At 38.8% G+C, this 24712-nt stretch overlaps 1 protein-coding gene across 1 annotated transcript in view; it reads left to right on the plus strand.

Annotated features, from left to right (window-relative positions):
* USP34 (ubiquitin specific peptidase 34) overlaps positions 1-24712 on the plus strand; it is a 617663-nt gene that overhangs the window by 95433 nt on the left and 497518 nt on the right. The window contains exons 37-50 of the mRNA XM_063301132.1: positions 3396-3520; positions 5359-5511; positions 9458-9562; positions 12690-12745; positions 12846-12966; positions 16580-16763; positions 18828-18991; positions 19679-19744; positions 21247-21393; positions 21476-21532; positions 21663-21740; positions 22278-22372; positions 22540-22712; positions 24479-24632. Coding sequence (XP_063157202.1) covers positions 3396-3520; positions 5359-5511; positions 9458-9562; positions 12690-12745; positions 12846-12966; positions 16580-16763; positions 18828-18991; positions 19679-19744; positions 21247-21393; positions 21476-21532; positions 21663-21740; positions 22278-22372; positions 22540-22712; positions 24479-24632 — 1678 coding nt within the window. The remainder of the gene's footprint in view (positions 1-3395; positions 3521-5358; positions 5512-9457; positions 9563-12689; positions 12746-12845; positions 12967-16579; positions 16764-18827; positions 18992-19678; positions 19745-21246; positions 21394-21475; positions 21533-21662; positions 21741-22277; positions 22373-22539; positions 22713-24478; positions 24633-24712) is intronic.

Raw genomic sequence — 24712 nt, forward strand, 5'->3', positions numbered from 1 at the left:
ACCAGGAGATCGACCCTATTTATGGCTTGAAGATCACTCTCTCCCCTAGATTTCTTCAACTCCATTATCCAGTCTTCATCCAGCATCTTGACAGAAATCCCAATCTCAATCTTAAAAGAAACCTTTCTATCACTCTTAGGTTCCTCAATTTCATCCATTTTAGCTCTCATATTTTCCACAATGTCCTGGATATCTTGCATAAAAGTTTGATAAAAGTCAGAAGATTTGTTTGAAGTCCTGGTGAAGGTCAGAAAGGATCTGTTTGAAATCCTCCATGTCTCATGCAGTAGGTTATGGCACCCCCTAGTAACTTAAATCAGCAAAAGTCGAAGATATGGGAAAGTTTGAAAGCTGTTTACACAAAATGAGAGTGAATAGCAGACTGTTCTCAAGCGAAAGTGAAGACAGAATGCTGAAGATTCAAATCAGCCAATTCAATGTGTAGGAAAACGCTAATATCTTTAAATTTAATACAAAAATAATAACAGGAAGACAATTATTTACTCAGTCTTTGAAATTTCCTTTGGAAGGAAAATGAAATCAAAAACTTAAAAAAAATTTTTTTTAAGTAATCCCAAAAATAATGTTAAGCACCAAGAGACCCAGCTTCTCCTCCTTGTAGAAAGCCTCTCTTGGGGTACATACACCTTAAAAAAAATACAAATTGGTGATTTAGAATGGGTGGCCGGTCTTAGTGTCCCTTTAAGGCTACAGTGTGGCTTGGACATGGTGATGTCCCTGCCTCCCGGGTGCTCTTAACTGTCAACTGTGAAATGCTGTTAGTGATCTCCTGGCTGCAAGCCACGGTTCTGAAGGACAAATGGGATAATTCCAAGTATTCTTAATCCAGAGAATGTTTCTGGGCTTCAGGAAAGCCTGTCTGAGCCCGAAAAAAGCTGCTGCGCTGTCCGCACCATCCGCCGAAACAGCGGGCACAGCCATTCAGTCCACCATTCCCACCGGAAGCCTCAAGAATTGGATAGCTCTTGTGGAATCAAGCTCTTGAGATTTGGCCAACTTTGGAAGAGAGAAAAAAAACATACCAGCAATTAATGTTCCCTCTGTTCATTTCACTTTATGCTTAGCAACTGAAAAACATCCACACTTTAAAAAAAAACAGTGAAGGACTTACATTCAGGACAGACATACATGCAATAATTTAGGTCAAAGACTGGTAATCCAGTGGCAATCAAATGTTTTTGACTCTTGTGCTAAGCCTCAGCAAGCACAGTCAGTAGCAAGAGATGGTGAGAATTTGTCCAGAACCTCTGGTGGAGTACCACATTGTTTTTCCCTAATGTAGACTCTGTCCTGTGAAAGTGTAACTGCTTTTCTGCTTCTGGCAGGTGCTTGGGGAGTTTCCTGACATGTGGTGGGTGAATCCGTTGACAGCCTGGTTCACTGTTGGCATTGTGAAGTTGTTCAGGCCCTTCATGAAATTGCCTCCAAGGCGACCTCTCTTGGCCAATCCGAGATGGCTTCTTGGTTTACCAAGTGCCTTCAGGAGATGAAATGACAGAAGCAATGCCTAGAGTGCCTGTGGAGAAAGTCAGAAAGTAAATCTGACCTAGTGTGAATTCATATTCACATTCAGACTTATTCCATGGTGATAAGAGAGGTGAAACATTTCTCCTTTTATTACATTAGCAAGTTGACATTGGGTGGTCAGCTGCCTTTTAGAAAGGCAACATTAAGAGACCCCTACCAGCTTGCTGTCATAAATTAACACATTCCACTGACAAAGTTGACCAGATTAAGTTAAGTCTTGCCTCCATGTGGACAGGGTCCAGGGTGATGACTGGTCTTGCTTAGTTACTGGGATTTCTTTTGACCTGTGGCTTCCAATGAAGTGGATAGGGTGATATCTAAGGTGTTCTCTTCCACCTGTAGGCTGGATCCTTGCCTCTCTTGGTTCCTTTGGGCAGCTAAGTGGGAGGTAATTTCCTGGATCAGGGAGACTGTTAACACTGTGTTGTGAGAGGAGGTGCTACTGGCAGCCTTGAAAGAAGCTGAGGAGTGCCCCCTTGTTAAGAGGCCCTTTCTACATCCAGAGGTTATCACCCAGTCTTAAGCCTTCCTTTTTTGGGGAAGGTTATTGAGACAATAATGGGGAATCAGCTACATAGCTTCTTAGAGGAAATGAATTACGTAGGCCCTCTGGGGCCCAGACATGGAACACAGACAGCATTGATTGTATAAGTGACATTTGTTGGGATCTGGATGGAGAAAGTACCTCCACTGTGGTCCTTATAGTCCTGTAAGCACCTTTCAGTACCATGCAGGGGTTGGGTTGAAAATTGGGGACACTATATTGCAGTGGTTCCACTCCTTCCTTGATGAACATCTCCATTCGGTGGGGATGGGATGGGAGAAATCAGCCAGTGTCTATTCCTTTGCAGGATGCTGCTAGGGTCAGTCCCCCCGCCTTTTTTTTTTAATTTTTAGTTGAAGCCACTAGGAGAGATCATCTGAAGGTTTGGGAAGCTGCAATTGGCTCAGAGTGCAGTGACCCATGTGCTGACTAGCATTTGATAGTGGAGCACATTACATTAGTACTGTGGGCCCTGCACTGGTTGCCAGTAGGCTTCCAGGTGCAATTTACAGCACTGGTACTAACTTATAAAATTGTACATGGCTTGGTCCCTAGTTACTTACAAGACTGCATTTGTCTGTGGGATTGGTCTGGCCAGTTCAATCTCCCTGGGAAAAACTACTAGTGATGCCCCACTTTAGGGAGGTGAGGGGGGTCAGGGTTCAATGGTGCTCTCTCAGGCTACAACAGTTCTTTGGAACAGCCTCTCAGTAGACATCCAGTTGGCTCTCACACTAAATGTCTTCTAAAAGCTGCTCAAATCAAAGCTCTTTTTGAGTGCATTTGGGTCTTGACCCCCTCATGGTTTGCTTGTAATTTGATTTGGTTAATTTCACTTTATATTTTCTTTTAGTTCCTGGACTTTTTATTTGTATACTATTGTTTAATGTATATTGTTCCTTAGCCGTAAACCGCCAGGCGTTCTTAGAGATTCAGCAGTATATAAATGATAATAATTATTACAAGAACAACAACATTTCAAATACTAGGAAATAACATATTTTGGTTTATTTTGCATATTGTAATATACAAATTATGTGAATTTTCTTTTTTAATAATACTTTATATGGATAAAAATAATGTATTAGAAAGAATAATGTCACTACAGCTAGTAACAATAGCTAAGGAATAGTGGACAGATTTATATGCATTTTCTTTAACTGTGCGGTTTTTCAAAGTTTGTTGTATTAATTTTCAGCCAAAGCAATTTATCATGCATTCAAACATAATTTATCTTAATTTTGGAAAAATACAAAATGGCATATATGTAATGTATAATTAATGCTTTTGGTTCCTCTTTTAGTTACTCACTATTCAATGTGGCTGCTAGTGAGTTGGGCTCACTGCTGCTCTTTAGTAAAATCCAACCTAGCAGATAGTGATAATTTACATGATTGGCTGAAGAAACTTACTCTTCTAATTCCTGAGGTAAGCTTTGAAAACAATTTCCAGTTTGTATCAGAAAGCATTCAAAATAGGCTAAATCTTTTGACTGAGAGAGACATGTTAAGAGTGGAGAAAAAGACTTCTTGTTATTTTATTTATTTATTTATTATTCAGATTTACATCACTGCCCATCTCCCCCAAAAAGGGGGACTCTGGGCGGTTCACAATAAAATCCACAATTAAAACCGTAAAAATAAAATTACAAGAACAACAACCAGTAAAATAAATACAGAATCCAAGAAGTGAAGATGTCATTCTTGGGGAGGACTCTATCATACCAGCCAACCCCAGGAGGAACTATTGCCTTTCCCACCCCAAGTGAGGTGGCAGAACCAGGTCTTCACCGGAAGGCCGGGAGCAAAGGGGCCTACCTCACCTCTGGGGGCAGAATGTTCCAGAGGGCGGGTGCCACTGCAGAGAAAGCCCACCTCCTGGGCCCTGCCAAGTGGAATTCCATTACCAGCGGGATCCGTAGCTTGCCCTCTCTGCATGACCAGGTGGAATGGGTCAATGTTACGGGGATGAGAGGGTCCCTCAGGTAACCTGACCCCATGCCATGTAGGGCTTTAAAGGTCATAACCAACATCTTGAATTGGACCCAGAAGCAAACTGGCACCCAGTGCAGCTCGTGCAGCAGTGTTGTTATATGCACCGATCTTGAGGCACCAATAACTGCCTGTGTGGCCGCATTCTGGACCAGTTGAAGCTTCTGGATACTCTTCAAGGGTAGCCCCATGTACAGCGCATTGCAGTAGCCTATATGGGAGATGACCAGGGCATGAATGACTGTTCGGAGAGCATCTCGATCCAGGAAAGGGCGTAACTGGCGCACAACACAGAGTTGCACAAAGGCTCTTCTGGCCATCACTGCCACTTGCTCTTTGAGCAGGAGTCGTGAGTCCAGAAGGACCCCCAGATTACGCACCGGGTCTGAATGGGGCAGTGGAACCCCATCCAGAACTAAAGATGATAACTTCCCTGATACCGAGGAGCTGTCAACCCACAGCCACTCCGTCTTACCAGGGTTCAGCTGAAGCCTGTTGTTCCCTATCCAGACCCCCACAGCCCCCAGGCACTGAGAAAGGGCAGCCACCGCATCACTTACCTCACCTGAGATGGAGATGTATAATTGAGTATCATCAGCATATTGGTGATACCTCAACCCGTGGTGACAGATGATCTCACCCAGTGGTTTCATGTAGATGTTAAATAGGAGTGGGGAGAGAACCGAACCCTGCGGAACCCCACACAAGAGGGGTTGAGGGTCGGATCTCTCATCTCCTATCACCACCGATTGGGACCGGCCCTGGAGGAAGGAGGTGAACCAGTGTAAATCTACACCGCCCACCCCCAACTTATATTAATATAGTCATATTATTAATTTAAATACTGTATTTAGTTTATATAACTTTTTTTTTAATGAATGGTTCAATCTTATGCATACTTATTCAAAGGCAACTCCTACTGAATCCATCAACCCTAGCATCATCTTCTAGGTTGACATGCATAGGATTTCAGCCAAAATTTGCTATATGTCCTCACTATGTATCTATTATACAAAATAGCTGTCCCCTCCAAAATTTACAATAACATCTGCAACTCAGTTCCCACTATGAGTTCTTTGGTGGGGTTTTTATCTTCCAAAATGTTCCAGCATCTTGCTTGTAGCATATGAAAGTCATTGGCACAGATGCTTAGTTCATAATATTGATAGCAAATAGGCATATTGAAAAGAGTTTATAAATAAACTAGAGATAAAGAGAATAAGAAAATGCTTCTTATTTAAATTGTTTCTGTTATAATTCTTCTTTCAATTTCAGACTGCAGTCCGCCATGAATCTTGCAATGGTCTCTATAAATTGTCACTGTCAGGGTTGGATGGAGGAGATTCCATAAATAGATCTTTCCTGCTGCTAGCTGCCTCAACACTGCTTAAATTTCTTCCTGATGCCCAGGCACTGAAACCTGTTAAGGTAGAAAAAATTACCTATTTCATTTATGTGAAATTACATTGCATAGCAAATGATCAAAAACTTGTTCCTCCCAGTGAAATTGTCAAATATTCTTTTTTTTTCCTTTTTTAAAAATTTTTATTAATTAGTAATTGTTCAAGATACAATTAAGACACATAATGTAGAATATAAGACCGACAGAATACAAATCTAAGAAAGAAATAGGAAAAACTAAACTGGTGCAGGAGTAAGCAAAAAAGCATAGCAGACCAGTGGTTTCTGACCTTTTCCAGCACAGGTATAAACATACTTAAAAGTTAATCTCTTACTATTAATTAAACATTTAGTAACATTGTATCTCTAAAATCAAACCATTCAGTCATCAAAACCTGGAATCAAGACTTCATTCTTTTGTGTTACAAGCAAATAGTCCAAGAGCAGCTTCCAGCTGGAAACGATTCATAGTTCTCACATTTACAAAACAACTTATCTAAGAAGGGATAGGCTAACAGCTTGCAGTCAAAGAGCAAAAGTTTTTATTTTGACTGCTTCTCCAATCCCTAGTGGTTTATGCATTTATATTAGGTGAGAAGTTAAAGGCTTATATCCTGGTGTGATTTCCCCCTTTTTTGTAGTATTTTTTAAAGGAATAGGATAAATATCTACCACTGATACAATACCAGGGTGACAGAGCATTGCTTTGCTTATAAGACTGTTTGCCTTCCTGTGTGCTATAACACCCTGTCTTACCCATGTACCAATAAGGCACATAATAGGTGGAGGTAGGGTAGGGACAAAATTAACTCTCCCCTGACATAGTCTCACAGGATATAATACTTCTTTTGCAAAAAAAAAAAAAAAACTATAAAAAAAATAGAATAAAAAGGAAGAATTTTCATAAAAACCATCAGTTTTACATACTTGTTTATGTTTAACTCTGCAATTAATTTCCCATTTCACAAGTTTACTTAAGAAAAAAACAAATGGAAGATTAAACAGAAGTATTATAAGGAGAATGGATTTCTAAATAATACTCCAGTTGAGAGTGTTGATAAGGAGAGAAGTTAGTTTTTCAGAAAAGTGAGTAATTGAAGGAGAACAAGTATCCTTCCATCCTTGTACTATCAATCTTTTTGCAAGTAAAAGAGCACACGATGTTCATTTCCTTTGCTTTCATGTTCACTTCCACACTGTTGATATGTGTCAGATCCCCCGATCAAAGGTTTCACAGAAACCCTTATCAGGGCATCTCCCATCACGTCAGTCTCTCAGGTTGCCGGTTGGGAGGGGTGTGTGAAGTTGGAGTGTAAAGGGGTTGTTTTGACTATGGAGCACATCAAGGACGCGAGGTTGAGATACGACAGGAATACCATCTGGATGGGAGGGGGAGTGACACGCTTTGTGGGAAAGGGGACTAGCTAAGGGAATGTAGTTTAAATTAGGTTTTGGCGGGAATTCTTTCGCAGCTTGCCTTCTGTACCGTTCATTACGCTTCATTAAAACAGTTCAAAGAAATCCATTAAAACAGTTCAAAGAAATGTGTGTGTGTGAATGCTTGAATGAGCAGGTGCTGACATTAAGCTGCGAATCCATAATTTGAGAACTCTTCCTGAAAAAGCAATCGGCTGAGAGTTAACGAACCATGCCTAAACACGGAAAGTCCCAGGCTAAGCAGCCACCGCCACTGCCATCATCAGAGAGAACCGTGCTGTATGCCAAAGTGGCAGAAGAAAAAATTGAGACAGAGGAGAGTTCGGGGAGCGGAGACAGCGAGTGTGAGGTGGAAACCCAGCTCAACCAGACGGAGTTGGAAAGTGCCCTCCACTCCCTAAATTTTGTGACAGAACCCCAGATGCCAAGCGTTATTATTGAAGAACCACAGGCAGCATCTTCCCAGGTCGGTGCCAGGGAAGAAGAGAGAAGACCTCCTCTACCTGTGGATGCACAAATAATAGTGCGAAGCCCAGGGTCGCATGGAACCATTCCAGATCCTACTGGAATTCCCCAAGACATCCACAGTCTGGAAGCTAGGATGTCTGCCATGGAAGTAGTCTTGCAGCAGGTATCGAGAACTCTGGAGACCATGGCATACCCCTTGGCAGAAATCTCGACTCAGCTGTTGAGAGCAGTGTCGCCAATTGGGCGAGGGAGACGGCGTACCCTAACCCCAACACGGGATTTCGAATCTCCAGTGAGATGCAGGCGGAATGGAGGCCACCCAGAAAGCCAAGGAGATGGGGGGAAAGCGCTAGCCAATGGGGCAACCCAGGGCACAGCCCCAAAGGATATACAGGTCAAGTTTGATGGCGACCCACGACAGTCGGCGTTTTTCCTGACCACAGTTTCCATATACATGAGGGAGTATGGTTCCTGTTTCCCCACGGAGTACAAGAAAGTCAGCCAAGTGGGTGCCAGGCTCAGGGCCAGCTGCTGAGTGGTTTGTGCAGCTGCACGACGCAAATGCCCCAGAACTGGGTAGCCTGCTGGAGTTCATGAAAGCCCTGAGAGACCGCTTCGAGGACCCACTGGATAACATGAGAGCAAAAACCGGCATCCAACAGCTTAGGCAAGGGGGGCGAACTGTGGCAGAGTATGCCATGGAGTTCAAAGCCCTTGCTGAAAAAGTTATGGACTGGTCTGAAACCACTAAGATTGACTACTTTAAGGGGGGATTACAGCCAGAAATTCTAAGGTGGGCACTCTGCCGAGGAGACCCCCCCCCACTCTGAAAGATTGGATCTGCCTTGCAGGTGAAGTAGAGAATACCCGGTACCAATTCCACAGGCAGCTTCGAGCTCAAGCATTGGGAAAAATACAGTGGCACCAAGTCAATTTCCTTTTGCCCAGCAAAGACCTTTCTGTGAGAGGGATGATCAGAAAGACAGAACCGGAAAGAAAAGCGCCTGTTTCAAGTGTGGGAAGGACACACACAGAGCAGCCAAATGCCCAGAAGCCATAAAAGGAGCAACTAAACCAACTGAAACCCCACCGCCCAGACGCAAGGCAGCAGCTGCAAACACGCTGGCTTGAAAAGAACCCAAAATGGAAACATTTTCCAGATCCTGAGTGGGTTAATGCATGTCATGTTAATGTTCCTCTGTTAACCAAAAAGTTTCATGCTAAGTATCCTTCTAAACCTTATTTTTTAATAAGGTTAAGCACTCCTGCTTAACCTTATTATTTCATTTAATTAACAATTGCTTGATTATTTTTTAGTCTGTCTTGGGGGGGCAGTATGTTAGATCCCCTGATCAAAGGTTTCACAGAAACCCTTATCAGGGCATCTCCCATCGTGTCATTCTCTCAGGTTGCCGGATAGGAGGGGTGTGTGAAGTTGGAGTGTAAAGGGGTTGTTTTGGCTATGGAGCACATCAAGGATGCGAGGTTGAGATATGACAGGAATACCATCTGGATGGGAGGGGGAGTGACATGCTTCGTGGGAAAGGGGACTAGCTAAGGGAATGTAGTTTAAATTAGGTTTTGGCGGGAATTCTTTATTCACAGCTTGCCTCCTGTACCGTTCATTACGCTTCAATAAAACAGTTCAAAGAAATCCAGTTTCTTGACTGTGTGTGTGTGAATGCTCGAATGAGCAGGTGCTGACAATATGTCATTCAGAAGAACATGTCTACAAAATGTATACATGAAAACAAAATTTAGACCATATACGCTCTTATTTAAGCACTCAGGTTCCTTTTAGTTAACTCCCCTGGAAATAATGGAATTTGCAAACTGTTTTTGATTATAAAATAAAGTGTGCGATGATATGATTTGCATAAATACTGCTGCTTGTTTTATATAATTAAAACAAAATGAAATAAAACCAACATACTCTGGGGTTTTTTGGTATCCAATAATATCTTTATCTTGTTTTGTTCCTTATAACATATTATGATATTTTTTTAATTAGCAAGTTTCTGGACCAAAATTGGGGAGGAAAAAAAATCTAACCCTCTTTTCCCCCCAGATTGAGGATTATGAAGAAGAACCCATTTTGCAGCCTGGCTGTAAAGAATATTTCTGGTTGCTGTGCAAACTAATAGATAATATACATGTGAAAGATGCTAGTCAGGTAAGCACAACTGATTACATGTTAAAGGTTTATTGTCCCATTTGTAAGTCTGTATTACAGACTAGGAGATCTCGCCTTGCCTAGCTCGCACAAACCCAGCAAAGCTGGATTTCTGAGACATTGTAAAGATGGTTACCAAAACAGATTTCCAATAAGATAATGCATTGCCCTATTCTGTAATGTTACTATATTTACCAATTAACACTCAGCAAACCACCACACCTAAGAGAGTACTTTTTAGGAACATTTAAAACATTTCAGTATCAAGAAGTTCCAACCTCAAAAACAGTAATTTGGGATATTCTGAGTTTTGTGTTTTTAGGGTTTAGTTTGAGAAGGAACAAAACCTTTTTCTCCCAACTTTAGCACAAGAAAATGGTTGTGGCTTTGTTTTGAGTTTTCTGGCTGTTCCGGGCTAATTCCAAGTAGAGTTCGTATGTTGCATGTGTGTTGTATTGTGTTTTATTTTGCTGGCAGGTAATGCAAAGATACATGTGTATTTTTGTGTGTGTGTGTTTATATAAGCATTAGTGCACTTCACACACAAGTGTTGATGCCCTTGGCATTGTGTAAATGTAGACTGCTTGTACAGTATTGGTTCAGCTGCTTTGTTGAGCTTTGGGGTATCTATGTATTATATACAAACTCATATGCCTTGTATCATCCTCAGCCTTTTGTTTTTTCTTTGCAGCCAGAATACTTCCTATGTATAGTAAACCCACCAGCAAATACCTACATAATTGTTTTTGCTGGGTTTGGGTCTGGCATTCAGGCTGAGGAAAAATGGATGTGAAATCTGTTGTTTGTCCTTGTTAAATAAGTGGAGGGAGAGAGTCTGTAGATCAAAATGATGTAGAAATGGTGAAAGGTCTCCTGTGCAAGCACCAAGTCATGTCTGACCCTTTGGGGGAACGCTGCTTTCGCGACGTTTACTTGGCAGACTATAGCGGGATGGTTTGCCATTGCCTTCCCCAGTTGCCACCTTCCCCAGCAAGCTGGATACTCATTTTACCGACCTCGGAAGGATGGAAGGCTGAGTCAACCTGAGCCGGCTACCTGAGAAAGTGAATCCATTATGAAACTTCATAATTTTTATTTATTTATTTATTTATCAAATTTTGTCAGTGCCCATCTCCCCCAAAAGAGAAACTCTGGGCAGTTTGAAGAAAATATATTTTGTGGCTACCTGCCTGGCTCGTTTATCTTCAAACTGAAAGATATGCTAATTGGAAAAATGTTGTTGAGATTGACTCTTTTATCCTGTTAATAATTTCAGTTTCAGTTTATTGCAATCAAAGATCAGCCAAAGAACTGAAAAGACTTCTTTGATGCAGTAAGAAGTGAGAGGGCTGACAGCAAATTTTAATCTAAACTAACTTTTCACTGAATGAGGGCAGAGCTGTGTCCAATGGTTTCCTGTAGGGATTTGTTAATGTTTTTAAAAATGTTTTCAAATTCATCCGTTTGGCCAATTTTCTACAAGTTGGCTGGACTATAGCAGGCAACATAGACTGCCATCTTATCTACTTTTATGGCACTACAGTGAAAAAGAGAATAAGGGGTTTACTGTTCATCACAGTCTCAGTGTATCACATATATGGATTTCTTACCATCATCAGTACATTGTAAAGCTAAGCTAAATGTCCTCTCTGGCTCCTTCTCTAATTCTCCAATCATGGCATTTGACAGTGGATTTGGTTTTTGAAAGTAGACGTAAACTTGTCTATGCTAATAAATGCTAACCCTAAACTTGGAGGAAGGAATAGGAGAAAAATCATAAAGGCAACTGTTGATTTTGAAATGAAAGGACATATTTAGTGTCTGTATGACCCAACAGCAGCAGTATTGCTCTCAAAACCAGTATGTATATGCATCATCATAATTGGCAAAATTAATTTCTCCCAAATAAACCACTAGAACTTATTTTGTGGTTGGCATGACATTTTATTTTAGAGGGGGATAAATTGAAAAGGAAGAATGTGACAAAAGAGTATGTTTCTGTCTCCTCTCTAATCTAAGTATTTCATATTACTAAAATGGGAGGTAACAATGAAAATTTGCCTATGGGAGATAGATTACCAGCAAAGTTAATTATCTAGCAGCAGGCACAGTCTTTTCTCCAGCAGGGCAGAGTCCAAAGTCACTCTTGGACTCTGAGGATACTCTTCATCATACTGTCTCAGCAAATAGTAGCAAGGATGTTTCTAGTGTCTTCTGCTTTATTGGTTGGGCTGGAAATATTGGTGGGAAGGTGGAAAAATAAATCACAATCCAGTAGTATGTTACAAAATACAGACTAACAATAGCAATCAAAACAGCTAAAACACTCAAACCAGCACTATTTGAAACAGCCAGTTTTTAAAGTCACTGAAACTAGTGTTTTATTTCAATTTATGAACAAAACCTATAGAATATGGGTGTTTTGCTCCCACCTGAAAGCAAAATGTTTGAGGGTGGAATATTCTGAGGTCACAATATTTTGCACATCCCTAGGGTTATATTTCAAATAAGCCTAATACTGTACATATATTTTTCTTTAGAAATTGACTTTAGAACCTGTGGAAAAACTATTCAGCACAATTTTAACTATAGTGTAGGCAGCTGCCAGAAAGCCAGTTTGGTGTAGTGGTTAAGGCACCAGGCTAGAAACTGGGAGACTGTGAGCTCTAGTCCCGCCTTGGGCACAAAGCCAACTGGGTGACCTTGGGCCAGTCATTCACTCTCAGTCCTAGGAAGGAGGCAAGGGCAAACCACTTCCAAAATCTTGCCAAGAAAACTGCAGGGACTTATTGAGGCAGTCGCCAGGAGTCAACACTGACTCAGAGGTGTGCACACATGCACACAGGCAGCTGCCAGTCAAAAGAAAATTGTCAAAGGAGAGTGAATTCTGAAAGAAGTATTTGGATACCAACTAAACATTGCTTTTCAAGGAAAAAAGTAAAGACATATAATTTAAGTATATGTGGAACATTTGATCATAGAATCATAGATTGGAAGTTTGCATTAGGTAAGACTGTATTTATGTGTATATGGATTTTTAAAATGTGTTATACAACTTTTCCCAGTACAATCAGTCTTTTAGTAATTGCTTTGCATTTACAATTTCATTTTGTTTCTTTTAACTTAGACAACTTTGCTTGATTTAGATGCCTTAGCAAGACATTTGGCTGATTGTATTCGAAGGTAAGCTTTAATCTTGTTAATTTGTTTAGGATATCTTTTAAATTAATTTCCATTAAAAGATTATCTTAATCAACAGATATTCTGTTTGTCTTTTTTACAGCAGAGAAATTCTTGACCATCAAGATGGTAATACTGAAGATGATGGCCTTACAGGTCTCCTACGTTTAGCAACAAGTGTTATTAAACATAAACCACCTTTTAAATTTTCCCGAGAGGGGCAGGTAGGAACTAAAGATCTAAACCAAGATTGAAGTACTTGAGCTTATATGCACCTACTATTAATTTTTCCCTTGTGAATCCTGTTGTAAGATATATGTGAACGTTTTCTTGCTGCTACTTTCTTAATATTTGTGCTCCCAAGTTGCAGTTTGGAAAATCACATTAGCTTGGTATTAGGAGAAAAATGTCTTGACTGTGAAGCAAATGACAGCAGTTTTCATGATAAGCATAATTTGAGCCTCAGGTACATATAGTTAATTTCGAAACTCCTAAGAGAGACAATGGTTATGACACTGATTCCACTCAGGGCAGTATTAGTTTCTCAAGATCCTTGGATTGTCAGTGTACATAATTTATCCTGGCAAATGAATGTGGGAAATATGTAATAAATTGATTTTATGAATTATTCAGAAGTTATATATGAACAAGATTTAGGGAAACAAAGACTTCAGAAACGAAAGATTTATGAAGATAAGATGTCATTTTTCACAGCTCCAGAAACTCAGGGGTAATTCTTCCCATGACTGTGCCTAAATTTCCCCTCATTTCAGATGTGTTGTTCTTTATGTAAATTTCAGAACCTTAATTGGATTAATAAATAATTAGGTAGTTGTGATTAGCCTTCATTCTTTTCACCTTTAAGAAGTGATTTAAGGCCTTTCTATTCAACCAGGTGTTTTTAGTTGGAATTATAGTGATTGTAGCCACTAATTATATAGTTTAATTAGATTTTAATTGTTTTGTATTTTGGGATTTGTATTTGTTTCTGTGTCAGTTCACTATCTGAATGGTTAAATATGGATAGAAATTCAAATAATAAATAGCAATGTATACATTATTGTAAGGAAATTGATCACTTAACTCCTGTGTGCTTCTGTGGAACTTTGGCATGCATGCTTTTCTCAGTTGGTACTAGAAAATAGCCAACAGTGGATTAAGTTATGCTATTGTCTACAGAGGCAGAAATCACATGAACAAAATTACAGAGACAACCAGTTATGCTATGTTTATTATGTTTAAGGCAGAGCTTTTTTCCCCTCTTGCTTCTCATGCTTCCTTTCTTAAGCTCTTTAATTTCATCCCTCTTACCTTTAATGTATTTATAAATGTGTTACCTATAGCTCCATGAGAAAGGCAAATGTTAAGTCTCCCCTCCTCCCTTTCCCAAAAAGGACAGCCTTGTGTCCCCTGCTTGGGCAGATAAAGATTAGTGCTGTCAAATGTAAGCATGAGATCTCTTCCGAGGAAACTGAGGTGACTTGCTGCCTGCTTCTGCTACAACTATTTCTTCAAGGAGAGCCCATAACATCAGCTTCAGTCATAGCTACCATCAGAGCTCAGTGAACAAAAACTCAGAATGAAATGCCAGGAACTTAAATTTTATTGAATCCCACACTGGCTTTGGTGTGACTGTTTTGATAACTAAAAAACACATCAAACTTAACCCAGGATACACCAAGGAGGTCCCTCAGACCATTTCCTTTTCCAGAAAACCATTCTTAATACAGGTGTCTGGAAAGATTTTTTCTGCTATGTAAGTGAAAGTTGCTTGATTACAAGGAAGCTAACATTAACAATTTATTCCTGGAATGGATTTAAAACTTACTATTTAGCAAAAGAGCAATGACCCTCCTTTTTCAGAGTTTTCTGTAAAAAAAAAAAGCATCTCTTCTTAGCCTTTCTCTAGTTTACTATTTCATATCCTATAGGCTCTCCATTCTGCTAAATTGAACTACTCTTTAAAATCTATTTCACTATGACAATTTTTTTTAATAACTTGACATTTCCATTGGGTAGCATTTCTGCCACGAAGAACCCTAACCTAATTCCTTTCTTTGACTGAATCTCTTTGTTTCATATCCTCCATCCATTCATACATTCTAAGCTGTAGTAAAAGATAAAGACTTACATAGTTAGGAGAACAAATCCCAAACTTTGCTTACTTTATTTCATAAACCCTAGCAGTAGCTACCTATATCTTTTCCTCGGTGTTTTGCTTTCAGAAATGTGCAGTGCAACTGTATATTTTTATCACATATTTTTTCTAGACATTACATGTTAGATACCGTTATTCAAGTGGAAGCAGCAGTCATTGGAAGAGCTTTAACACTGAAAACTCCACTGACTACCCATGCTAAGAATTAAGCTAGATAATCCACATGTGCTTGGATATATTTTTATACCAAACGTAAAATAACAGTACAGGTGGTCCTCATTTAATGACCACTCTTTCAGTGACCATTTGAACTTACACTAGCACTGAACAAGTGGTAGTTACGAGCAGATCTCGCATTTATGCCATCACAGCAGTCACATGATCGCGATTCGTGACCTTCCTTGCTGGCTTCCCACAAGCAAAGTCAATGAGGAAGCTGGCAGGAAGTTGGAAGTTGTGATCACATGAGGTCCTCACTTAATGACCCACGCAGTCCTTGCTTAACAATGGCAACTGGGACTGCTGGAACTGCCTTTGCTAAGCAGCATGGCCACGTGGTTTTTCAACTTATGGCCACGTTGCTTAATGACAGAGTTTCCAGTCCCAATTAGTGTTGTTAAACAAGGACGACCTGTAAGCATCCTTTTGGAAGTTTTATTTTGTTTTGGTGTCACAGAGGCATCCAAACCCATCCTCACGATGTGGCTGAGTGCTTATTACATATTTTTCTAGTATTTTCCCCTTGTTTCTGTTTTTTTTCTGCAACAGTTCTCCATTTATTTTGTCTAAAACTCTGCCATATGTCAGAATTAGAAATGAGTCAAAGGCCATTCAGCATTATCTCTGTGAATTTTAATTACACAGTCTTTGCCTTTTCTAGGTAATAAATCTGTTAATAGAAGTTTGGCTGCTGAATCAAGAGTGGTAGATGCTTTCTGAGGAATAGTACAGACCCACAGACAAAAAGTGTAGTTTTTTCCTTCTCTTTGTTACAAGGGAGATTTTATACAAAAATAACAACTCTTACTTAAACAAAACAAAATTGATATGTACTTATTTCTAGTATATATCACTAGACCTATAACTATTTATGTGAATATTTTTATATGTGCTATGTGCCTAATTTTAAGAATTCTTATCTACAGTGTTGTGAAAAAATGTTCACTTTAAAACTCTACAACAGTTACTATAAGTTTTCACAATCTTCTTTCTTTTCCCCCTTCTCCTTTACAGACAGGCTTGAATTGCCTACACTGTATAAAGGAATGGGCTTAGTTAACCATGTTCTTGGCTGCTGTCTTAGCTCCAGATCCAGCCCCCTTTTAGCCAACTTAGGTTTGGCTAGCTTTGTTGCCAGCTGGTGTTTTAGCATTTTCAGCCAGGTATCAGTTGCTGCTGTCCTGAATTGTTACAGGACTTGCTGAAACTTAGCGTCTCACAGTTTTTCAGTCTTTGGTTGGGATGACATTATGGACTGCTGTCTGGCTGTTGGTTGTCACATTTTTGAGGAGTTTAAAGTCCTGGGAAGGGGAAACATTTTAAAGTTTAAAGTCCTGGGAGTGGGGAAAAGGGAAGGAAGGGCCCATAGTGAACCTTCAGATTCCAATATTATGTTCTCTGTAGAATACCCCACCAAGTAGATTTTGATGTCAAACTTTTATATTTCCCTTATTTTATAGGAATTCTTGAGAGATATCTTTAACCTTCTGTTCTTATTGCCAAGTCTAAAAGATCGACAACAGCCAAAATGCAAGTCGCATTCTTCAAGGGCTGCCGCTTATGATTTATTGGTAGAAATGGTAAAAGGTTCTGTAGAAAACTACAGGCTGCTCCATAACTGGGTTATGGCACAACATATGCAGTGTAAGAATATTTTTTCAAATTTCTCAACATTCTGTGAGTAAGCGGATATTTTCCATTTCTTTGTATTTTTCCCTTAGGTTTAGAAATGTATTAAGATGTTATTGTACCCTTGTAAAAAGCTTACCCATCCTTGAATGTTCCTAATTAAAAAGTATATTTACAAGTGCCTCAGCAGCCAGGAACATTTAGATGGTTAAGTTGCTGTCATCCATTGCTCCATCATGTGAGGTCTCAAAGTTTTTCTGACCGTAATATTAGAAAATACTGGTATTCATTTTGTTGGTTCTCTTGTTCCATGTTCATTTGCAATTTTGATTCATCATAAACATTTTGATATGCTTTAATACGTATCAGAATCACATTGAACTTTCGAATTGACAAAAGGTGTTTTTCCCCCCATTTAAGTTGTTTTATTTTGATATGAAGCTGATGTATAATAGAATTTGCTAAAGCAGATAGGAGGTACCTATGGACCATGAATAAAAGACAGTTGATAGGACCTCCACTTTAATCTCAAGTTTCTTCCTGGGCTATCATCTTTTTACCATATCCCAGTGCCAAGCGAAGAGAGGAAAATGGTTCATATCCACATTGCAACAGATCAGAGATAAGTTTTCCTTTTCTCTCAACATTAAGAAATGGTTCCTCGCTAAGTATTGGAACATGGAAATGACACACTGTATTCTATGTGTCTGAGAAGTCACACTTTTCATTCCTCTGGACAGAAAAGAAAGTATTTGTTCCCCCCACTCAAATTGGGACTGCTCCCTCCCTACCTCTGAATAGTGTGGTAGAAAAATATAAATCAACACTATTAGAAAATAAGCTCAATACCATTACTATTAAGTGAGCCAGTCATATGGAATGAAGAACATATAAGAAATGGTCATGTAGGAAACAAAGAACAAAGGAGAGGTGAACTATATCACTGTGTCTGCAGTGTGTGCTGCCCTTTCCAGCTCTATCCACAATTGCTGAGTTATTTTATGTAATATAGTTTGACCACCCTTTCCAGTAAAAAAATGTTAATTGATATAAGGAAATGTCTAGAAGATTTCATGAACCAAAACTGAAAGGCCCTAGGAACACCAATAAAAATAAAACCCAATATAATAAGCTCAAAACTAAGTGGATGCCTAAAGTTTATTTTGATTAGTATAATAAGCTTTCAAGTAACAGGAGCCTGAAGAGAAAAATATACCATACTTATTTTAAAGAGCAAGCTAAACTGCTACTCTTACACTTTTTGCCTTCAGAAATAAATCACTGCCTTTTTCAACAAGCACGATGGTCAACTAGAGATCCTAGAATTGGTAGTGATGGTGGTGGTGATGGTAATAATAAGTATGATGATGGTAATACTAATAATCATAATAATTTGGTTCTGAACCAAACCCAGTTGTTGAGAATCATTCTTATGGCAACACATAAATTTCAAAAGGATTTTTTTTATTCCTGGATTTACAGGTATTACTTTTAGAGATGGCTCTGTTATAAATAATAGTTCAGGTTTTCTGTAGAGTGAGAAGAAGGATTCCTGGATGGGGGCTTCCTCAAATCAAAATCCCCACCAAGTGGACTGCAAGAGATAGAATCTGATCCTTGAGCAAGATCTAGTTCCCTGTCACGGCGATAATGGTTATCTAAATGTTTATCACAGTGTTGTACTATGCTGTGCTGTGCAAATTAAGTAGTATAATATTTGCTATCCAAACTGCACTTGTTTGTTTCTTTTCAGAAGAACTGGAATTTTCTTTGTTTTTTGTGGTTTTTATTTTATTTTTCCTTTTTAGGAAACAAGCAGACTTTAGTTCTCTCTCCTTAGACACCCCTCCCTTTTTTTTTTGTTGAGATAGAACCTGGCTTTCAGAGGCAGCGTATGAGCAGTTTCCTTAGATTCCTTCAGAGAAGAGACACTTTCATTAGAATATAGGCAGAATATGAGGCCTGAGCAAGAAGAATAGGCACTCAACTGGTCACTGGTTTTATTCATCACAGAAGATTAAATAATTATTATTTCAACATATACTCAGAAATAAAATTACCTTATTGTCATAATTTCAGCTTCGCATGCACCTTATAAATGGGATTATTGGCCACATGATGATGTTAGAGCTGAATGCAGGTTTGTGGGATTAACCAACCTTGGAGCAACTTGTTACTTGGCATCAACTATTCAACAATTATATATGATTCCAGAAGCCAGACAAGCCATTTTTACTGCAAAGGTATGGCCTTCCACTTTTAACTTGATAACATTTTAATATTTCTATTGATATGATCACTATAAAATCAGTAAAACAATCAGTTGGCTGTAACAAATAAGAGTTTTAAGCAAAGTTTTCCCTGCAAATATCCATCCTGATAAAAGAGAATCTGGTAAAGCTCTCTGTCTACCTGAAAAAGATTTCTGGGCTAGATAAACAGACAATAACCTAACCTATAATTAGGCAACTTTTTATGTTCACATATTTTACCGTTTTAAAATTAGATCATTTGAATACAGACAGCACTATCAGAGTGGTACTGATTCTAGTGTTAACTAGTTAATATATGGAGGGAAGAATAAAAAGTGGGAGTATGATTTTTGAAAATAGGTATCATGCTTGCTCTTTGAGCAAAGGAAAAATTAGCAGATTTTTAATTCATTGATACTCCTAGTTTCCCACTTTAAAATAAATAATGCATTTCCAAATTGTGCTTTATTATAAAATTAAGTGGAGGGGCTATATCATAAGTTCAAGTTTTAAACTTTCTAGAATGGTTTTAAGTAGATATATTGTAAAATGCTGTAATCTTATATTTTTTAACATTTTAAATAAAAGATTCTTTAAAATTATTACTTATCAACTTCACAAAACAAAATTAATGTATTTTCTTCCATTTCCACCCTTTCTATTTTATTTTTTAAAAAGTACTCTGAGGACATGAAACACAAAACAACTCTTTTAGAACTTCAGAAAATGTTCACACATTTAATGGTAAGTTTTAAAAGCTTTTTCAAAGATACATGCTTATGATGACTTATCCCAGATAAGTATCTTAATGGCCCTAATAGTTAAATCTCTTTGTTGACTTTCTGTAATCCAAGCATTAGTGAGCTCTCCCTTATGTTCACTATATGGCAGATTCTTTGAAAAAATATTTCGGCAGGATAGGAGACCTCCATCTAATCTCCGTCTTTGCTTCCATATTGAAAGCTCATAGATTCCATGCCTGATCTGTTCTGTTGATTTTTGTTTTGTTTACGTGAGTTGTCTCTTCTTGGAAGGCAGAAAAAGAAGGAAATAAGGAAACAAAAATTAAAGTTAAACCTTGTTGGATTGAAATTGTAGAACTTGAATGGCCCATTGCAGTTACTTTTTATTTTCCTACCCCATTATGCACACAGAACATTCATGCAGTTGTCCCTTTTCCCAGTACTGGAAGCTTCCAGTTTTTTTTTCCCTTTATGGAGGCAACCATTGGTGATGCAGCATGAGCATTGAGAAAAAGCCAGTTGTGCAAGTTGTGTGTGGTGCGTGCAAAATAAAGACTCAGGGAGAGGGAATTATGCTCCTAGAAGAGGGATCTCACTTGGAACCACAACAATGTTTCATAGGAGCTGAAATATTCCCCATCAAGACCCAGCTGTTGAGTACTACATTAACATGTGGGCTGGGCTCAGGAAACACTCCAGGAAGAGAAGAAGTGGTGGCCTAGCAGCTCACTTTAGCCCAGCCAAGCCCAGTGAGTCTCCAAGCAACAGTTGGGCTTGGTCCGGTAGGCTGCATAGTTGGCATTCCAACTCTTGCACTGTGCAGCACTGCTGCCCAAGGAACTCTGCTCACTTTTATGCTCTGTAGCAGCCTCTGCTTCTGAGACTGCCCTGGTCTGCGGGCACTGTGGAGGTAAAGATTGGTCAGAGACGATGGGCCAGGATCCTGGGGCTTAGAAGGAAATAAGAGGAGGACTCTGATCACTCTCTATGAAAGGTCTCTGCTGGACAGGGAGTGGGAAAGGCAGCAAGCAAGATCTTACTTCTAGACGAAGGAAGGCCTCTCTCTGCAAGGCAAAGAGGAAGAAAAGGGAAAGCAAATGAGAAAAACAAGGCAAGGGGAGAGAAGAAAAAGACTTGCAAGAAGAAGAGAAAAGAAGTTGGGCAGCTCTTAGGGAAATGGGTGTACTAGATTATATTGCCCTATAATGATTCTTACAAGCAAACAAGTATACTGGTGCATGGTTCTCAATTTCTCACATAGTTTCTGCTATTAGAAGTTGCTAAACAGTTAGAAGCCCCATCCTTCCTCTAGTTGATTGGTCTTCCACATGCCATATTCTACATGCTTCGTTTTATTCCTATGGCAAACAGAAGGATCCATATCAGAAGCAGTTCATAAGCAAAGTTATTCAGTCATACTAGCCACAGTTTTGACAAACACATGAACCACCTCTTGTGTGTTCTTGAAAATTAATTGCTTGTTTTGCTTGTTTCTAAACAAAGGAAAGTGAATGCAAAGCATATAATCCAAGGCCATTCTGCAAAACGTACACCATGGACAAACAGCCACTAAATACTGGTGAACAAAAGGACATGACAGAGTTTTTTACAGATCTTATAACAAAAATTGAGGAAATGTCTCCAGAATTGGTAAGTCTATGGAAATATATTTTTTAAATGGGCTTGAAATATTTCCCCCTTTTTTGACTGAAATAAATTCATTCATCCACAGAAAAATACTGTGAAAAGCTTATTTGGAGGTGTTATCACAAACAATGTTGTTTCTTTGGTAAGTTAATACTTTTACTGTCCATTGTTCCCACTAGGGTTTTTTGGGGGGAGGGTGCAAGTATTGGCTTTATAGTAACAGATTCCTATTGATACTTCTGGTTTGGTCTGTTGTGGCTATTATTATTTAGGACTGTGAACACGTTAGCCAAACTGCTGAAGAATTCTACACAGTAAGATGTCAAGTAGCAGATATGAAGAATATTTACGTAAGTAGAACCATAGCAATAACATATTAGATCTCTTGGCCAACAAATCAAATAACATTATATTGAACTAAATTGCTATGCTTTTTAATGGTATTGTTTGTTTTGAATGGCTCTGCCGCCAACATCTCTGTATATCCCCTTTCCCATCATCTGGGAACATAAGATGTTGCCTTCTTCTGAATCAGATCATTGTTCCATCTAGGCCAGTATTGTGAATGATGAGGGTCAAAGCTCTCTAGAATTTCAAGTAGGAATTTTTCCTCTCTACCTTCAACTGCTGTCAAGTTTGAAGCTATATCTGATTTTGGTATTTAGCATAAAAACAGCATTGCAGTGGCAGACTCAGTTGCACATGTTTGTGTCAGTGGCTTTATAATGTTTTCTTCACCCTAGAAACTATATGTGTTGCTCCTTAAATTAATAATTTATTAGCACTTTTATTGTTAACATTTATTTAAGAAAAAAATTAATAAATACATAAATTATTATTGTAAACTCTGAATGTTTAAATGAATTTTCCCTATGTATTATATATAGGAATCTCTTGATGAAGTTACTATTAAAGATACATTAGAAGGTGATAACATGTATACATGTTCACACTGCGGGAAGAAAGTACGGGCTGAAAAAAGGTAAAATTGAGGGAAGACAGCTTTGAGCTTTTTTGGTTTAATTTGTTGAACATTACTTTTTTAAAATACATCATGTTTCTAACACCATGTACTTATACTATGTAATATTTTGAAAGTAGCACAAGTTATTTAAGGCATTACAAAAGGAATATTTTCTTCTGTTCTAGGGCATGTTTTAAGAAATTACCTCGCATCTTAAGCTTTAATACAATGAGATACACTTTTAACATGGTAACAATGATGAAGGAAAAGGTCAACACGCACTTCTCATTTCCTTTACGTTTGGATATGACACCTTATACTGAAGATTTTCTCATGGGAAAAAATGACAGAAAAGAAGGTATTTGATTTTGATTTATCTTCAGAGTTTTGCCACTCAGTCTATTGGTCATTTTAACCAATTTGCATGACCAATTTGGGTGGCCATATATATTAGATTAATAAATATTAGATTAATAAATAATATTGTGTCATGTTTCCCCCATGGTTGGGAAAGCAAGTGTCCTATTGATTTTTTTTTTTTTAAAGCTGGTACTTTCTGAGCTTTTGGTATGAGTATTGGAATGCTCAATAGGTTACCATCTCTCTCTTTCTCTCTCATTCTCTGTCTCTCTCTCTCAGTTGGCATCAGTGAAACAATGATTAACTTTCAGGCTGAATGGCCATGGTCTCACTCTGCCTCTGAAGATGCCAGCCACAGTTGCTGGCCAAACATCAGAACAAAAGAAACCTAAACCATGGTCATTCAGCCTGAAAGCTCATCACTGCTTCAGGGTTATAGTGCAGTTCGGAACCACTGCAACTGGAATATACATTTGAACAGCTCTGCTTAAATTACTGGTTCATCCTTGTTGTATCCTGGTTTGCATGTTCAGTTATGCATGCCAGGTGGTGGAATGGGACCCCATATACAGGCACTTGCACCCCAACAGAAAAACCATCAGTCTTTATCATACTGCTGTAACTTTTGCTCCTTCCTCTGTCACTCGTACTCCTGTTGCTGATACTGTTGTTAATGTGCATCTGTTCAATGACACCATTAATATTAGCAGCTGCTCTAGCACTAATTCTGAGTATATCAGAGAGTTCTTAAATGGAGGAACTGCTAATCCTCTCAGGGCTTTGAACACTACCACCAGCAGCTGCTACTATACTTTACCAGCAGTGGCAGAGTAAGGAAAGCAGCAGGGGGAGAGAGAATTATGAACTCCTGTGCTAGACCACCAAGCAGATATTTGAAAGCCTCTGGTTTCCCACATGTTCTAAAGATAATAGAGCCATTACACATTCATGCATGTTCTTTCAGCTGTTAGTACTGATAATAGAGATGGATCCCTTCCTCAAGGAATGAATTGTAAACATTTTTAAAAGATAGTCTGAGCCTTGGCAGCTTTTGTTTATTTTTCCCTTCTGCCATGCTGCAAAATGGGGATCCTTTAGAGCTACACACATTGTACCAATTATTATTTGTAAGGAAGTAGATGTATTTTGCTTGTTGGTATCTTTGTACATAGTCTAAGGCCTGGGTCCCTGGAGGCAGTAATTTATCTTTTGTTTTCTCCCTTGTCTGCTAGATTTTACCTGATTTTATTTTATCTTTTGATTCTTTAAATTTAAAAAAAATCAATAAATGGGAAGCTAACATGTTGCAAAGTAAAGCACCACAGTTGGTGTCATCTCAGGCTCCAAGAATACCTTAGTTCCTACATAGGTCTAAAGGCATTTTTAGAAAATAAAAATGGTGGGTATCTGCAGTCTAGGGCTTACTGTGAAACTATGCCTACCAAGCCCAGAAAAAAGAGAAAGACAATTTGAGGTGATAAATCACATCTTGGGAGGTAAAGGAAATGACAGTGACTTACCTTGCTGGTTTGCATTCTGTTAAATGGGTATTTATGACAGCCATTTTGTATTATTGTCCACAGTGTGTCCTCAGAATTCTATACATGTCCGCTGTTGCAAATAGGCTGGGAAGCCCTCACTGAAGAACTGTACCCTGATAACAGTATATTTAAACTCTCCCTTCAAAATATATTATAAAATAAGCCTTACCTGTTCTAAGGGCTGAGGTAATAAGATACTAACTATTGTGATACATTATTTTAGGTTTCAAGGATGATGGCACTAGTTCAAAGGAGACCAAGAGTTATGAGTATGATTTGATAGGTGTAACCGTCCATACAGGAACAGCTGATGGGGGGCATTACTACAGTTTTATCCGAGATATTGTTAACCCTCATGCTTACAGAAACAACAGGTGGTAAGTTACGAATGTTTAGTAAATAATTGGTTAATGGCAGAGCATAGTTTGTCAATTATTGTATCTCAGAAAATGAGAGG

The sequence above is a fragment of the Candoia aspera genome, chromosome 1 (genome assembly GCF_035149785.1).
Source record: "Candoia aspera isolate rCanAsp1 chromosome 1, rCanAsp1.hap2, whole genome shotgun sequence".
Taxonomy (NCBI): Eukaryota; Metazoa; Chordata; class Lepidosauria; order Squamata; family Boidae; genus Candoia; species Candoia aspera.